Raw genomic sequence first — 12,876 nt, 5'->3', positions numbered from 1 at the left:
GTCCAGTGTCTGTTGGAGCAGGTACCTGAGAGAGTTGAGGCCTCTTCCAGCTTACTGGCACCAGACCGTTGGAGTTGGAGCCGGATGATGTGGAGGAGGTACTCCTGGTTACAGCAATGACCTGCGGCTTTCCATTCCGGCCAGCTGCAGTACGCTGGTCACCATATTTATGCCCTATGATTGGTGTCTACAGAGTGAAATAGTGCCAGTTAGCAATAAAATACTATAAAATACATCCTTAGAGTGAAAACCCAACTGACAGAAAAAGCCATAGTGGGAGGGAACTGACCTCTGAGATGTCAAAGTGGAAATCCAGAGTTTTGCCAGGCAGCTCCTTTGAAGAGTTGTTGAATATGCGTGTAAAGGCAATTTCTGGAGAGCCGCAGGATTCTGTGCTGTATGATCGCTGCACATCATCTGGAACAACAAGGCTGGCTGAGCGCGACACCACCAACTTCAGAATGTTTTGAGCCTCCTTCCAATGCGGGCTCTGTAAAAAACCATATAATGATTCCATTGTAAGATATGGGGATGTGTAGGTGTTTCTGGAGAATATATAAATGTGAATGGACATATTTTCCCTCAGAGGGCCAAAACATCTCCTACCCACACAGCAGCTACACACTTAATCTCTGAGGCCATTTTCTACAATGTATGGCCTATGTTAATGTCGGGGGACCTTAAAAGGATGGCAAACAAATACAGCTCAGAGTGCACGCCGATGCACATGCAGGAGTGTACTGTATTCGCACAAACATAATGTCTTCTTCAAAAGGCAACACTGGTAGTAAGCCAGTACAGCATCGGCCTGAGGCAATAATGGTATAACAGCTGTTAGACGCAGTGAGTGAGAAGCATACAGTGCCCTGAGTCAAGGCTGGTAAAAGGCTCCCATAAAGAGCTGTAGCTGCATCAAAGAGGCCTCTCAACAAAAACAACCCTGTAAGATATGGATTACATGCATTAGGCTATCTGTGAAAATAATATAACTAATACTGAACATATGACAAATTGCACCCAAGTGGTGCATGGGTGAAGTTTTATAATTGAAGTTTTACAATTCCTGGTGCTGCTACTTGCAGAAAATCATGTTAAGGATTAAGAAAAAGAAATACCTATGTAGTGAAGAAGTCAATTACTTTACTTAATAACCCTTTGAAACCTGAGCAAAGTGGCTTGATTACTTTGAAAAACATGGGAAGAAGGGAATAAACAACGAATTAAAAAATGACCCCAAAATTTTTTGTGAGAAATTACTAAAAAGAGAAGATTAAAAACAAGAAATTAGTTTAAAAAAAAAAAGAAAGGAAAGGGGGAAAAAAGGAAGTTAAAAACAAACAAGGATATGATCTGGAAAAAAAGCTTAAAAATCATAAGAATTCTGACATAATTTTAAATATATAGTAACGATAATTATAAATATAGTTTTTCCCTAGCTTTTTAAAAATATTTTTTTATTTTTGGAAAATTTCTTACCAAATTGCTCATTGCCTTTTCCCCCATGTTTTTGAAAGACATTGCAATAAATTTGTAAAAAGACAAAATTAAAAACAAGAATATTAGTTAAAAAAAAAAAGTTAAAATAAAAAACAAAACAAGGAAATGATCTGAAAAAATTTAAATATCTAATTATTGGGTTTTTTTTTTTTTTTTTTGCAATTTGTAGGACATCTCTTACCAAGTAGCCTTTTTTGCCATGTTTTTGAGCAGAATTTCACCAATTTGTTCAGCGTTCAAAAGTTTAAATACTTGCAAAGGGTGTCTGAAAGCATCACAAGAAAAGTGATATTGCTCCAGGTTTCAAAGGGTTAAGACACTGAGTAAATAAGCAATAAAATAACTGATAACTTACGAGTGACATGCAACAGCACTAATTGCGATATGTGATCAAACTTACACAGGAAGTGTGGTGACTGCTCACCTGCACATATTTGCCAATGATCTTCATGATCTCCAGGTTGAACTGTTTGACCGGGGCTGCTGACAGGTCAATATGACTCAGCAGGCTGTAGATGATCTGCAACAAGGACTGCTGCATGCTGGGAAGGCCCTTTTCCAGCAACTGAGAGAGACACAGATGGACACATCAATGGCTTGATCTTATCGTATGTGACTGACAGCAACGAGTTCAATCTTCATCTTGCGTACCTCAGCCAAGTAAGTGACCAAGTTCAAGGTTATCTCAGCGAAGGCATCGTGGAGATAGCGACAGACCACGTTGATCCAGTTGGTGCAGTCGCGGGAGTAGCTGTGCGTGCTGTACAGGCTCATCATGTGGGCCAGGTTGGAGAGCGTGGCTGACTTCTCCTCAGCGCACACCTTGGCGATTTTATCAGCCGTCTCCTTACAGAAAGGAGTGGGGCTGTCAAAGTGCTGGATGAGATGTGGTAAGAGGCACAGGATGTTCAAAGGAAAACCTGCAGACGTGTCACAGGAAGACAGTGGACACAAAGAGTCACATAATTAGCAACAAAGTCTAAAGCAATAACCAATATCAATACAACTGATAACAGAAATGTTAGCATGAAACTGAGCACTAAACGCAATGGAGCAAACAAGAAAAGCGTTTGAGCAACTGCACAACTAAATAACCTTCTGATTAGGTATTATGTTTCAAATTGTGGGAACATTTTTTTCCCTTTATTTGGGGGAACTTATCAGCAGCAGTTCACAAGATCATCTTTAGTTAGACACTTTTACAGAATAATCCAACTTTTCAGCTTTTTACAATGTAATTATAAAACAACAAAAAAAGACGGGGTGTTTTTTATATGTGGTTAAAAAAATAAATAAAAATCAAACAAATTTGAACAAAAGAGTGTTTCAGTGAAATAAACATTTTTCATTTCCCACAAATTTCCTCAAATTTGAATTTCCTGAAGCTTCGGGTGAGTCTTTTCATTACAAAGTCTTCATAAATGATATCATACCAGTCCTCTAAAGATGAGTGTCTGGATGAAGCCATTTCTTTGTCATTGCTTTTCTAGCAGCTCTACTAAGTATTAAGTAAATAAGAAATTTGTTTTAATATTTGTAGATGTTGAATGTAGAAGCCCAAAAAGGAATTTGTCCCAATTTAGAGTATTTTTTTTTGTCCCAAATATAGTCATTAATTCTTAAGGCAAAAAGTATTTACTCTGGGACCGGCCCAAAACAAGTTACGGAAACAACTTCATCAATAAAAAAACAAAACACTGTTATTAAATGAGGGGCGCATGCTCTGTGGATGTCATTACTGGATGTTGCCACTGTTATTGAGTTCGAGCAGAAGTTTAACTTAAGTCTTTAAATGTAAGTTTGTCGTTGGAATTACCGAACTGACAATGTTTAGTCCCGCACACTTACCTGCCACTTGTGAAGGGTCTACCAGTGTATGTCTGGAGACACTGATGAGCTTGCTGAGCAGGTGGATGGTGAGCTCCTGAGTCGAAGCAGAAGTGAAGCCCTTTAGGAAGAGCTGCAGCAGGCCGGGGAAGCTGTACCACTTCAGCTTGGCCTGGACCTTCTCCAGTCGTTCCCTGCTGTCTACACGATCCAGAGGCAGCTGGCCCAGCAGCTTGTTGAGCAGCCGCAGGGCAAGCAGATACTCAAACTCGTAGTCCGACTCGAGCAACGAGGCGGCGATCCAGAACACAGTGGCCATCAGATTTGAAGGGTCCACGGGGGGGATGGCGTCCCCTCCTGGACCCCCTCCCCCACCTAGTGATGATAAGCTCCGCGTGCGTGCCAGGTTTCCATGGCTACCACCGAGCCGGTCAGCTATGTCCAGGGTGTTACTCCTACGCCTGTCGGCTTTTCTTTCACTCATGAGGCTGGCACGAAGAGAGTTGCTGCGAGTGTGAGCGTAATGGAACAGACCACCGCTGTTCATGTTCAGCTGGCCCGTGCTTTTTCTGTTGGCAGCAAACTTAGGTCCCAACAAGTGATCACGAGAAGAGGTTCTGTAACGAAAACATCAAATAACTTTTGTAAATGACCTCCATATGACCTCCATTTCACATAGTGAAATAAAGATGTTATCAGTGGGTGGACTTACTGTGCTAAGGCAGTGAGGAGGTCATAGTTTTTGACGGTGTCTGCTAGCGTGTCAATGCCTGACTCCAGTGTCAAGAGTAGTTCAATGACAAAGCCCTGAAGAGAAAAAACACCACAGGTCAGCCTGTCAGAGAGAAAATGATGACTCTCCAAACTACAGAGTTAAAAATGTCTTACTTGTACAACATCAGAATTTTTAAAGGGATAGTTTGGATTTTTTGATGTGGGGTCAAATGAGGTACTTATCCACAGTCAGTGTATTACCTACAGTAGATGGTGGCCAGCACACTACCAGTTTGAGAAGTACGCAAAAGTACTGCCACAAAAGCTACGCAATGTACTGCTGTGGATGGGGGCAGCAGTAAAATGTATTTTAGTCACCTGGAAAAGTTTAAGTGGACACTATATTTGAAATATATTCACCACTTTAGGTGGGGGCCGTTATATCCATCAGTGCTCTCTTCACAGCCTCCGATAATTTTACCTCATGGAACATGGGAGTTGCTGGTCTACCACTGCCTCAATCAGTTAGTTTGTGTTATTGTGTGACTTTGGTGAAGCTGAACTGACCCCTTAAAATAGCAAAGTCACACAATAACACAAACTAAATGATCTGGGCCCGTATTCACAAAGAATGCTAAGACTAAAAGTAGCTCTTAGTGACGTCGTTCTAAGAAAAATCTTAGAATTCCTCAAATTCTAAGATTTTTCTTAGAATTTTCCCTTGGTAAGATAAAAGTTATTCACAAAGCATCTTAGGCCTTAAGAGAGCTCCTAAGGTGAAAAACTGTCAAGAGGAGGGAGGAGGACTTTTAAGAAGCCTAAGAGTGTCTTAAACAGAGAAGATGGCGGAAAGACAGAGAGGAAGGAGAGATATTCTCTGTATATTGAACAACAGTGATTTAATAAGACGCTACTGGCTTGATCATGCAGGGATAATGTTTGTGGTTGACCTCATCAGGGATGAGCTGCAATCTCCGCTCTCGCTTTGGATTGCAGCACGTACCAGCGCTTCTCACACTCATCTCTTGTGTGTAAAAGGAGAGGGAACGACGCATTGATTTGTCGGGCAATGCGCTCCCAAGTCTGCCCCCTGTGCCGTGATCCCGGGATCGAAATTTCTCTCTTAAAACTCCTTTGTTCTCCTCCACAAGCTGTGCCACCAGCAGGCACTGCTCTTCTGTCCAGTTCGGCTTTCTCGTTCTTTTTTTCTTCATTTCATTCGTTGTTTTGGTCATTCTGCCAAATCAAACCGCTTTTTACAAGGAGGCCAGCAATCACAGTAATTGCTGACAGCTGAGTCTGCGTCCACCATTAATATCAAATAGATTAAGTAGTAAAATTACCAGCATGGCGAGTAAACATAACAATAAGCAAATCAATATAATAATCGGCATGTGAATGAGGTACGTTCAAACCATCAATTAATTTAATTTTGCTGAGTTTCATCATCATGACATAAAATTATTTTCACGATTACACATTTCTTAATACAGTCTAAGTTCTATGATCGGTTGATTTCACTGTCCATTCATTACTAGGAGCGCATTTGTTTTTTGTTTTCTATTTTCCTTTTTGTAACAACCAATCACAGCTTTTAGAAGACTGCGTCATACCTAGCAACGGGGTCAACCACACCTCCTCACGAAGATAACATTTTCTGTCCCCTCCTTGCTCAGAGTTGCTCTCAGAAACTTCCTGAATCACTCTTAAGCTAAGATTCCTTGCTAGGAATTTTTAGGCTAAGTTAGGAGCTCTCTGAGAGGACTCCGAGAATCTTTGTGAACACGGGCCCAGGGCAGCAGTAGACCAGAAACTGTGTGTGGTAAAATTACTGTTTTTGTCAATGAAGTCTGGTGGCCTTAATTTAATTTTTTTCAAAGGAGTCGAGTGGATTCAAAGAGAGCACAGATAACAGCTTCAGTTCCACGTCAAAAGGGGCTTTCTGACAGCAAGGTAAAGCAGTGAAAATATTTGAAATACAGCGTATACTTACACTTATACTGATGTATAACTGTTTTTTTGGTGGATAAAACATGTTTTGCTGCTGCCCCCATCGACAGCAGTGCGTTGCTTGGCTTCCATGGCGGTACTCCTGTCTGCTTCTCCAATATGGGAGCATGGCAACTGCTATTTACTGTAGGTAATTATCTGACACCTCATACAACCCAAATTTGAAAAACATCCAAACTATCCTTTTAATCTACAGCAACTGTAGTTCCTGTAAAATATGTCTAGGGTGTGGGTTATTTCTGATGTGATTTACAGTAGGTACTTCTTAAGGACCCATTCCATCTTTACAATGGTTGTTGCAGTTTAGACTGCAGCAACGAATATATCTATTTATATCATAATGTATAAACTGTGCTCTAAATGCAATTGTAAATCATTTTTTTACGGGCTGGACTAAACTGTGGGGATTAAAGTAGAATGCTATATGTTCCCACCTGAGCCTCCTCTCCTGGGTCTCCCACAGTCTCTACCAGCCGAGAGAGAATGTCAGACAGTGTGGCAAGAGTCAGAGGTTGCTTGAGTGCCCTGAAAATCTGGAATGAGCGACCAGCGTAGTGGCGAGAAGAGCAAGACAGAGCTGTCTGTAGCGCTACTTCACTCAGCAATGACTCGAGCTGGTAACCTGAAGGGATGCACATGCAGTTCATATATGATAAAGCTGTCCAAGTAATATCTGTATCTTGAGATTGAAATCTGTAAAATGAGGAGACAAGCAGTTATGAACCATACAGACCTGACTGGGAATGTTTGAAGACGGTCACTACATGTCTGACAAAAACACTGAGCTGGTCAGCGCTCTTGATGTTGGGGTTCTTAGGTGACACGTCCTCGTGGTTCCAGAGCGGGCCCCGCTTTCTACAAGGCAAGAACAAACACACATCAGGCAACGTGACTCGATAAAGCTCCGATATTACACCACACCTCAGAACATCAGCTGATGTTATCACACCAGGCAGAGAAAGCCAATATGACACCAACCCGAAAATCAAAACCATGCAGTGTAAAAATACCCACTCCTTTCAGACACTGCTGCAGGCATGAAAGCAAATGATTGAACAAAATGATTAACATGGCGCAAATGTGTTGATGCATCTGTATGATTTAAACAGCACACATACTAAGCATGTAAGATTATACTGTGGTGGTGGAAATATGCCTCATTCTCACTGCATGACTCCAGTTACTTTGCTTTTGTTTATTGAATACTTTTCTCTATTTTGTTTTCAACAGCAGATAGTAAGCCCTTAGTGTAGGTGGGAATCTTAACTGATCGCCATAGTAATGTCGTGTGAAATAGTCGTGACAGTATCTTCAAAATAAACACTCATAACTAAACAGAGTAATCTCAGTTATGCAGTGTAGTACGGCGTAGCTTTGTGGGCTGCCATTTTTCAAAATTTGGGTTGAGCACATAAAAAAAAAATCATTACAGTCTTTGTTGACTGTGTCTTGGCTATTTAAAAATAGCACGTTTGTGCAGGATGTCTCGTGTTGCGACAGGGATGATTCTGCATGACCAACAGTTGTCTGCAGTGTTTTAACTCCACTCTCTAGTATCAGCTCAGCTCCCTTGGAACCTCAACCAAGGTGGTACCAAAAAAAGTACCAGGTACTATCCACAACTATTGCTCATGGAAATCCAAAATAAGTGAGTCAGGTGAAGTAAAGCCGAGTCGTGCCTTATCATGCAGTGGAAATGCGGAGATAGTGGTGCAAGTAGTGGCTGTGGTAAATTCTTATTTAGGGTCTTCTCACCTTGAGGTAATGAACTCAATGAGAGCTTTGACCTTCTCGTCCTGTTCAGCAGTGGCATCTACCTCACTGAGAAGTGAGGGGGAGAGGTGGGACAGAGCACTTCCCCCTGCCCCAAGACTTATACTGGATGATGTGGAGCTCGAGCTGAGGCCAGAGTCTGTCATCGGTGATGCCTGAAATTCTGGCAATAACTCCTGCACTCCTGTAGGGACAATTAAAATACACATTGAGCTGCACGGCATGGTTTGAAGGCATCTCAAGAAAATTTCCTGTCTGGACATTCTGTGACAAGGAAACCTGACTGTGTGGGGCTTGATCATTGCTGCCACCCAGTGATCTGCTTTGGCAATACAACAAATGAGTGTGAGCAATATTTCTCTTTTACCTCCCCTCCATTTACGACAAAAAATATCCTTAAAGCTGGTAGGGAATCCTGTCAAAGTCTTTTTAGTTAAACTGTGGTCCTCCCCCCTCTTTAGAGTCCTATTCTCTTCTGATTCTGAGCTCAACAGCTGAACTGACCTGTGAGGTTGATCTCCGGAGCTACTGGCTTCACAGTCAGGACCCTCGGATCATTGTAGTCTCTGTTGCGTAACAGCACCATAGCCACAGACTGAACGCTGCTATTTGCTCCCTGGACGACGAGCAGGTGAAGCAGTAGGCGTTTGCAGTGCTCATACACTTCTGGGTGCTGGTGATCAAACCCTGGAAGAAGACAGAGTAAAGAGATTAGACCCCAGACTTTAGCGAGTAGAGTAGTAATGAAGTATGAGGTCAGTTAAACTTGGTCCTCTGCTGGGTACTTTTCTATGTATTTTTTCAATAGTATACTTTTGAATTTGCCTTTTTGGTACAAGGCCTGGTACCTGAAAGGCCCAAAAAGAAGAAAATAAAATATTTTCTTGGCAGATACAGACAACCAAAGTATCAACAATTAAGAAGATGGTTACCTATAAAAATTGCATGTAGCAAGAGGTGCAGGTAGGCACTCCACTCCACTTTGACCCCATGGTCCACAATTAGGTCTGTTAACAGGATGACTGCTATGTTACATCTAAAAAAAAGAAAAGACGGGTTTCATTAGGCAAAGAACACAACAGAATAATGTAGAGGTAGAGTAAAGGTGATGTACGATGTACCTGTGGAGCGGTACACCGGGAGTGTTTGTCTCTGGCAGGTAGTCCACAAGAGGAGACCAACAGCCTCCTGTAGGAGGGAAGGGGAGAGGCTCCGGCCGGTTGTGATCCATCACTTTCAAACGCCAGTTAGCATAAAGTGGCATGGAGTCACCTGGAAAGGGGAGAAACAAAAACGGTGTTCATGGGAAAAAGTCTGAGTACAGTTTAATGTAGTGGTGTTTAGTGAATTTGTTCTTACTCTTCTCTTCTTCATAGGAGCCTCCGGAGCTGCTGCTGTAACGAGATTCCAGACGGTGGTGCTGACGGTTCAGGTTACTGTTCAGACCACTGTAGATGTCCAGGTGGGTGTAACTGCAGAACAGACACGCTTGGTTTAAAAGGACAGTGCCAGCATTTTTTGCCCAAGGCCAATAACATGAATCTAATCCACTGTATCAGCAAAATGTTTCAATTAACAGTATCTACCTCATAGCTCTCAGTGTCTTGAGTGTAACTACTCAAGTAGCCATTTTAATTTGACCTTTTTCTTTCAAAGGAGTTACTTTACACATACAAACAGGAGATCTGAGTCTTACACTTTGCTCCAACTACAGGTTCAAATATGCTTTTGGTTTTTTTTGGCACATCCAAAATTGATTTTAGAAAGTCTGGACAGCGAAAAAAAGAAACAAACATAAAATACTATTTTTGCAAACACAATCCAAATTTGGAGGTGGTTTGAAATGTGATTCCAGTTGAGTTACTACAGATGCATCTCAGTCTGGGCGCTCTAATCAGATTGTAAAATGTCTTTTATGTCACTCACAACACTATACAGAATGTCTATGTCAAATCTACAGTGACAGAAGTGCAGAGCAGAATTTATGCTGCTACTGGCAGAGCGCTATGGAGGAGTTTGACTTGTGGGCCGGAGGTACTCTGCACCATGACTTGACAGTGCGATTGTCTGGAAGGCAAAATAATGGACATGATAAAATGTTCTCATGCTTTCTGATGCATCAGCGTTGGAAACCTGTGTCACCAGCATGGCTACATAGTTACTAATAGATAAGTCATTACCACAGCTGCCCATGTGGATAGGTTGGAGAAATAACAGTGCGGACAACCTGTCTGTACGTAGCCACAGACTTTCAGATTTTATAACTGTATTCTAGAATAAGAGTCAATAAGCAAGACCACTGTAGCTTCTTTTTAAATGAAAGCAATTTCAATGTTTTACTGGTTACTGTTAGATTTCCACAACAATAACCACATGTATGTGTCTCGAGTTTGAAACATATCTTTGGAGAGTGATATTATAGTTCCATAGACTGTAAATCATCACATACATATATCCTGCTCCTACCATTAAATGCTCTGTTTGACACAGATACAATAGTGCTGTATTTCAGCTTGTACCTGTCCTCCATGTTTGAGTCTTTGATCTTGCTGTCATGATGACCATCGTTTCCTGGCACCATGGTATTGCTGCTGGAGGTTGTTCCTGCGAGAGCAGACATGAAACATTGATCATCTAGCATTTACAACATGATTAAGTATTGGAGACATGGCCTAAGCTGTGAACTGTGAACGCTCATTAACCTGAGGTGACTGAGGGAATCTTGTAACTGGAGGTGATGCGGTAATAGGGGGGGTTGTCCATGTGTGTGACAGCTGAGCTAACAGGATCGGTTAACTCGAGCTCACACATCAACTCCTCCAGCAGCTGCATAGTCTTATCTCTGCCCAAGTAAACCACGACTCGTTTCACCTGAGGACACATGTAGCACAGTCAATAACATGTGGAGTAAGTGGTGGACACAGCACATGGAAATGCATGATGGAAATATCCTGTGACTTACATAGGGCAGGAGGCTGGGGTCACTGTTGACTCCTGACATACTGATGAGGAAGTGCAGAATGATTTTGAGGTTCTTTGGCCAGCTGTCTGCTAATGTGGTCCATACATTCTCTATCTCCGACCAAGCAAACTCATCCCCATACTGTGAAAAAATAAAATACTTTCAGATCAATAAATTATCTCAGTAAACATTTCCAAACCCAACCTGTTAATAAATATGACGGAGTGCAGACGGTCCTTTAGCTGTCTCACCTTGGCTGTCATGAACATGAGATTGTTGAGCACCATGGTTGTTGCACGAGGGGAGCCCCAGCCCTCTCCACGGAGCCAGCGTCGGCTGTTGACCATGACCTCTCGTTCGTGTACATCCTCATCATCCTCACCGCTGCCGCAATCTTCCGGCTGCCGTGCAGTTGGTTTGAAATCAACCAGCTCCACATTGTTCATCCAAGGCAGGAGGTAGTGCAACATGACCTGACGACCACCGGGATGTGCCGTCTGGATACGCTGGCTCACCTCTGGGGTGGAGGACAGTAAGAAGGGGGTTGTTAGTTGAAGTGTAATAGTTTGGAAAGGAAAAAAGACACACTGATACATTAGCCATTACAGGGTGTCTACAGGTATAAACAAATTAAATTCAAGACTTTTAAGACCTTTTTAAAACCACTTACACTTAAATTTAAGACCAAGCTCATGATGGAAATACACACCAAAAGTGAAAATTTAATATTCCCAGTAAACGGTGCAAGTCAGTTTATAATTTACAGTCAGTTAAAATGACATTAATGATATTTTCTGTGCTTACCCCTCTTAGCCCACAACAAATTAACTAATGAGCAGGATAGCCTGCAAGCCTTAGTTTTACAATGCAGGCTCATTGCTTGATCAAAATATGTAGAGGGGGCCAAAATCGCGAATTCTTGCCGTGATGTGACTAAAAAGCTGTTGTGAAGCTTAGGTGAATATGCATGTCATTGTGGCCAGCTGGGCCTATGTGTGCTATATTAGGCCTTTGGAAAATGTCAGTGTTTTGCTCACACAGACAAAATGCAGATCCTTGCTGTCACAGGCAAATAAACTTAGACCTTTAAGCACCCTGCTACCCCAGCAGCACCTGCATCAAACTGTAATGTAGCAAACCTGAGAAGATGGGCAGAGTGAGCTCTGGGTAAGTCCTTGCAAGCTCCTCAGACAGCTGGTAGTAAGACACAGAGTAGAGGTGTGGCAGCGGTGAGGGAGGGGTCAAGATACCATCCGTTCGCTGGATCTCCAGTTTGTGGGCGTAACGGAAGAGCTTGGGTTCCAGGATCTATTAGTTTCACACAGACAATCACAACATACAGTATTTAATCAACAGTTAAAGTGCATATAACAGTGTGATGTGTGGATGTGTAAGAGTCACGTCTTAAAGAGAACAGAAATTCTGACCTGTAACAGTTGCATGGCCACCTCATAGATGTCCCTGGAAGAATCAGCCGCTTTGAACAGAATCAGGTTCAGCAGCACCACAGTGTCAAACTGGTAATCCCTACGAGAAAATATGATTACAAGCAGTATTTTAGTTCAATTCTCGGGCTCCAAAGGGACAAACAAACCCACAAAAATGAGTTCAATCTGAAGCTAGGAATGTGTAGTACCTGTTGTGAAAGACATTGGCGATGGCCCTGAAGCAACCAGCAGCCACACGACGAGAGCCGGTGTAGCAGCGGTCCACGGCCCAAAACATGAGGTTGCTCTGGTCTGGATTCAGCTCCAGCAGCAGCATCACAGCCTCACAACCCAGCTGGTGAACCTAAAAAGGGACACACAGTAACTGTTAGAACCATGGCTTCACTTCTTCCAACAGCCACTACTCAACCTCATTCATTTCTCAGTAGCTAACATTAGTATTCAGTATTAATATTAACATAAATTATGCTGCAAAGCTGTGCGTTTTAAAACACAAACCTGCCATAAGGACTACTTATATGAATCATGCATTACAAAATGAATACGCTTGTGATTTAGCCCCTAAATAGTTTGTTTTAAAACTGGCTTAAAAGGTGATTAAAATCCTAATTGGTTTCTATAAATAATCAAGTTTATTGTGTGGAC

The 12,876-nt window shown here is 42.1% G+C and overlaps 1 protein-coding gene across 12 annotated transcripts in view; it reads right to left on the bottom strand.

The window, feature by feature from the left end:
- The window catches only part of fryl (furry homolog, like), an 86,320-nt gene that overhangs the window by 22,990 nt on the left and 50,454 nt on the right, over positions 1-12,876 (bottom strand). For all 12 annotated transcript variants that reach the window (XM_050056050.1, XM_050056052.1, XM_050056054.1 and 9 more), the window contains 20 exons: positions 12,420-12,574; positions 12,211-12,310; positions 11,923-12,091; positions 11,035-11,300; positions 10,784-10,924; positions 10,524-10,692; positions 10,341-10,425; positions 9,181-9,293; positions 8,943-9,093; positions 8,754-8,857; positions 8,326-8,508; positions 7,804-8,005; positions 6,782-6,903; positions 6,483-6,670; positions 4,037-4,131; positions 3,346-3,941; positions 2,149-2,417; positions 1,922-2,062; positions 290-490; positions 26-187 (listed from right to left, as the gene is read on the bottom strand). In XM_050056050.1, the coding sequence (XP_049912007.1) occupies positions 26-187; positions 290-490; positions 1,922-2,062; positions 2,149-2,417; positions 3,346-3,941; positions 4,037-4,131; positions 6,483-6,670; positions 6,782-6,903; positions 7,804-8,005; positions 8,326-8,508; positions 8,754-8,857; positions 8,943-9,093; positions 9,181-9,293; positions 10,341-10,425; positions 10,524-10,692; positions 10,784-10,924; positions 11,035-11,300; positions 11,923-12,091; positions 12,211-12,310; positions 12,420-12,574 (3,612 nt within the window). The remainder of the gene's footprint in view (positions 1-25; positions 188-289; positions 491-1,921; positions 2,063-2,148; positions 2,418-3,345; positions 3,942-4,036; positions 4,132-6,482; positions 6,671-6,781; positions 6,904-7,803; positions 8,006-8,325; positions 8,509-8,753; positions 8,858-8,942; positions 9,094-9,180; positions 9,294-10,340; positions 10,426-10,523; positions 10,693-10,783; positions 10,925-11,034; positions 11,301-11,922; positions 12,092-12,210; positions 12,311-12,419; positions 12,575-12,876) is intronic.

The sequence above is a fragment of the Epinephelus moara genome, chromosome 10 (genome assembly GCF_006386435.1).
Source record: "Epinephelus moara isolate mb chromosome 10, YSFRI_EMoa_1.0, whole genome shotgun sequence".
Taxonomy (NCBI): Eukaryota; Metazoa; Chordata; class Actinopteri; order Perciformes; family Serranidae; genus Epinephelus; species Epinephelus moara.
The sequence above is the reverse complement of the archived record's forward strand: the minus strand, read 5'-3'. Positions and strand labels throughout refer to the sequence as shown.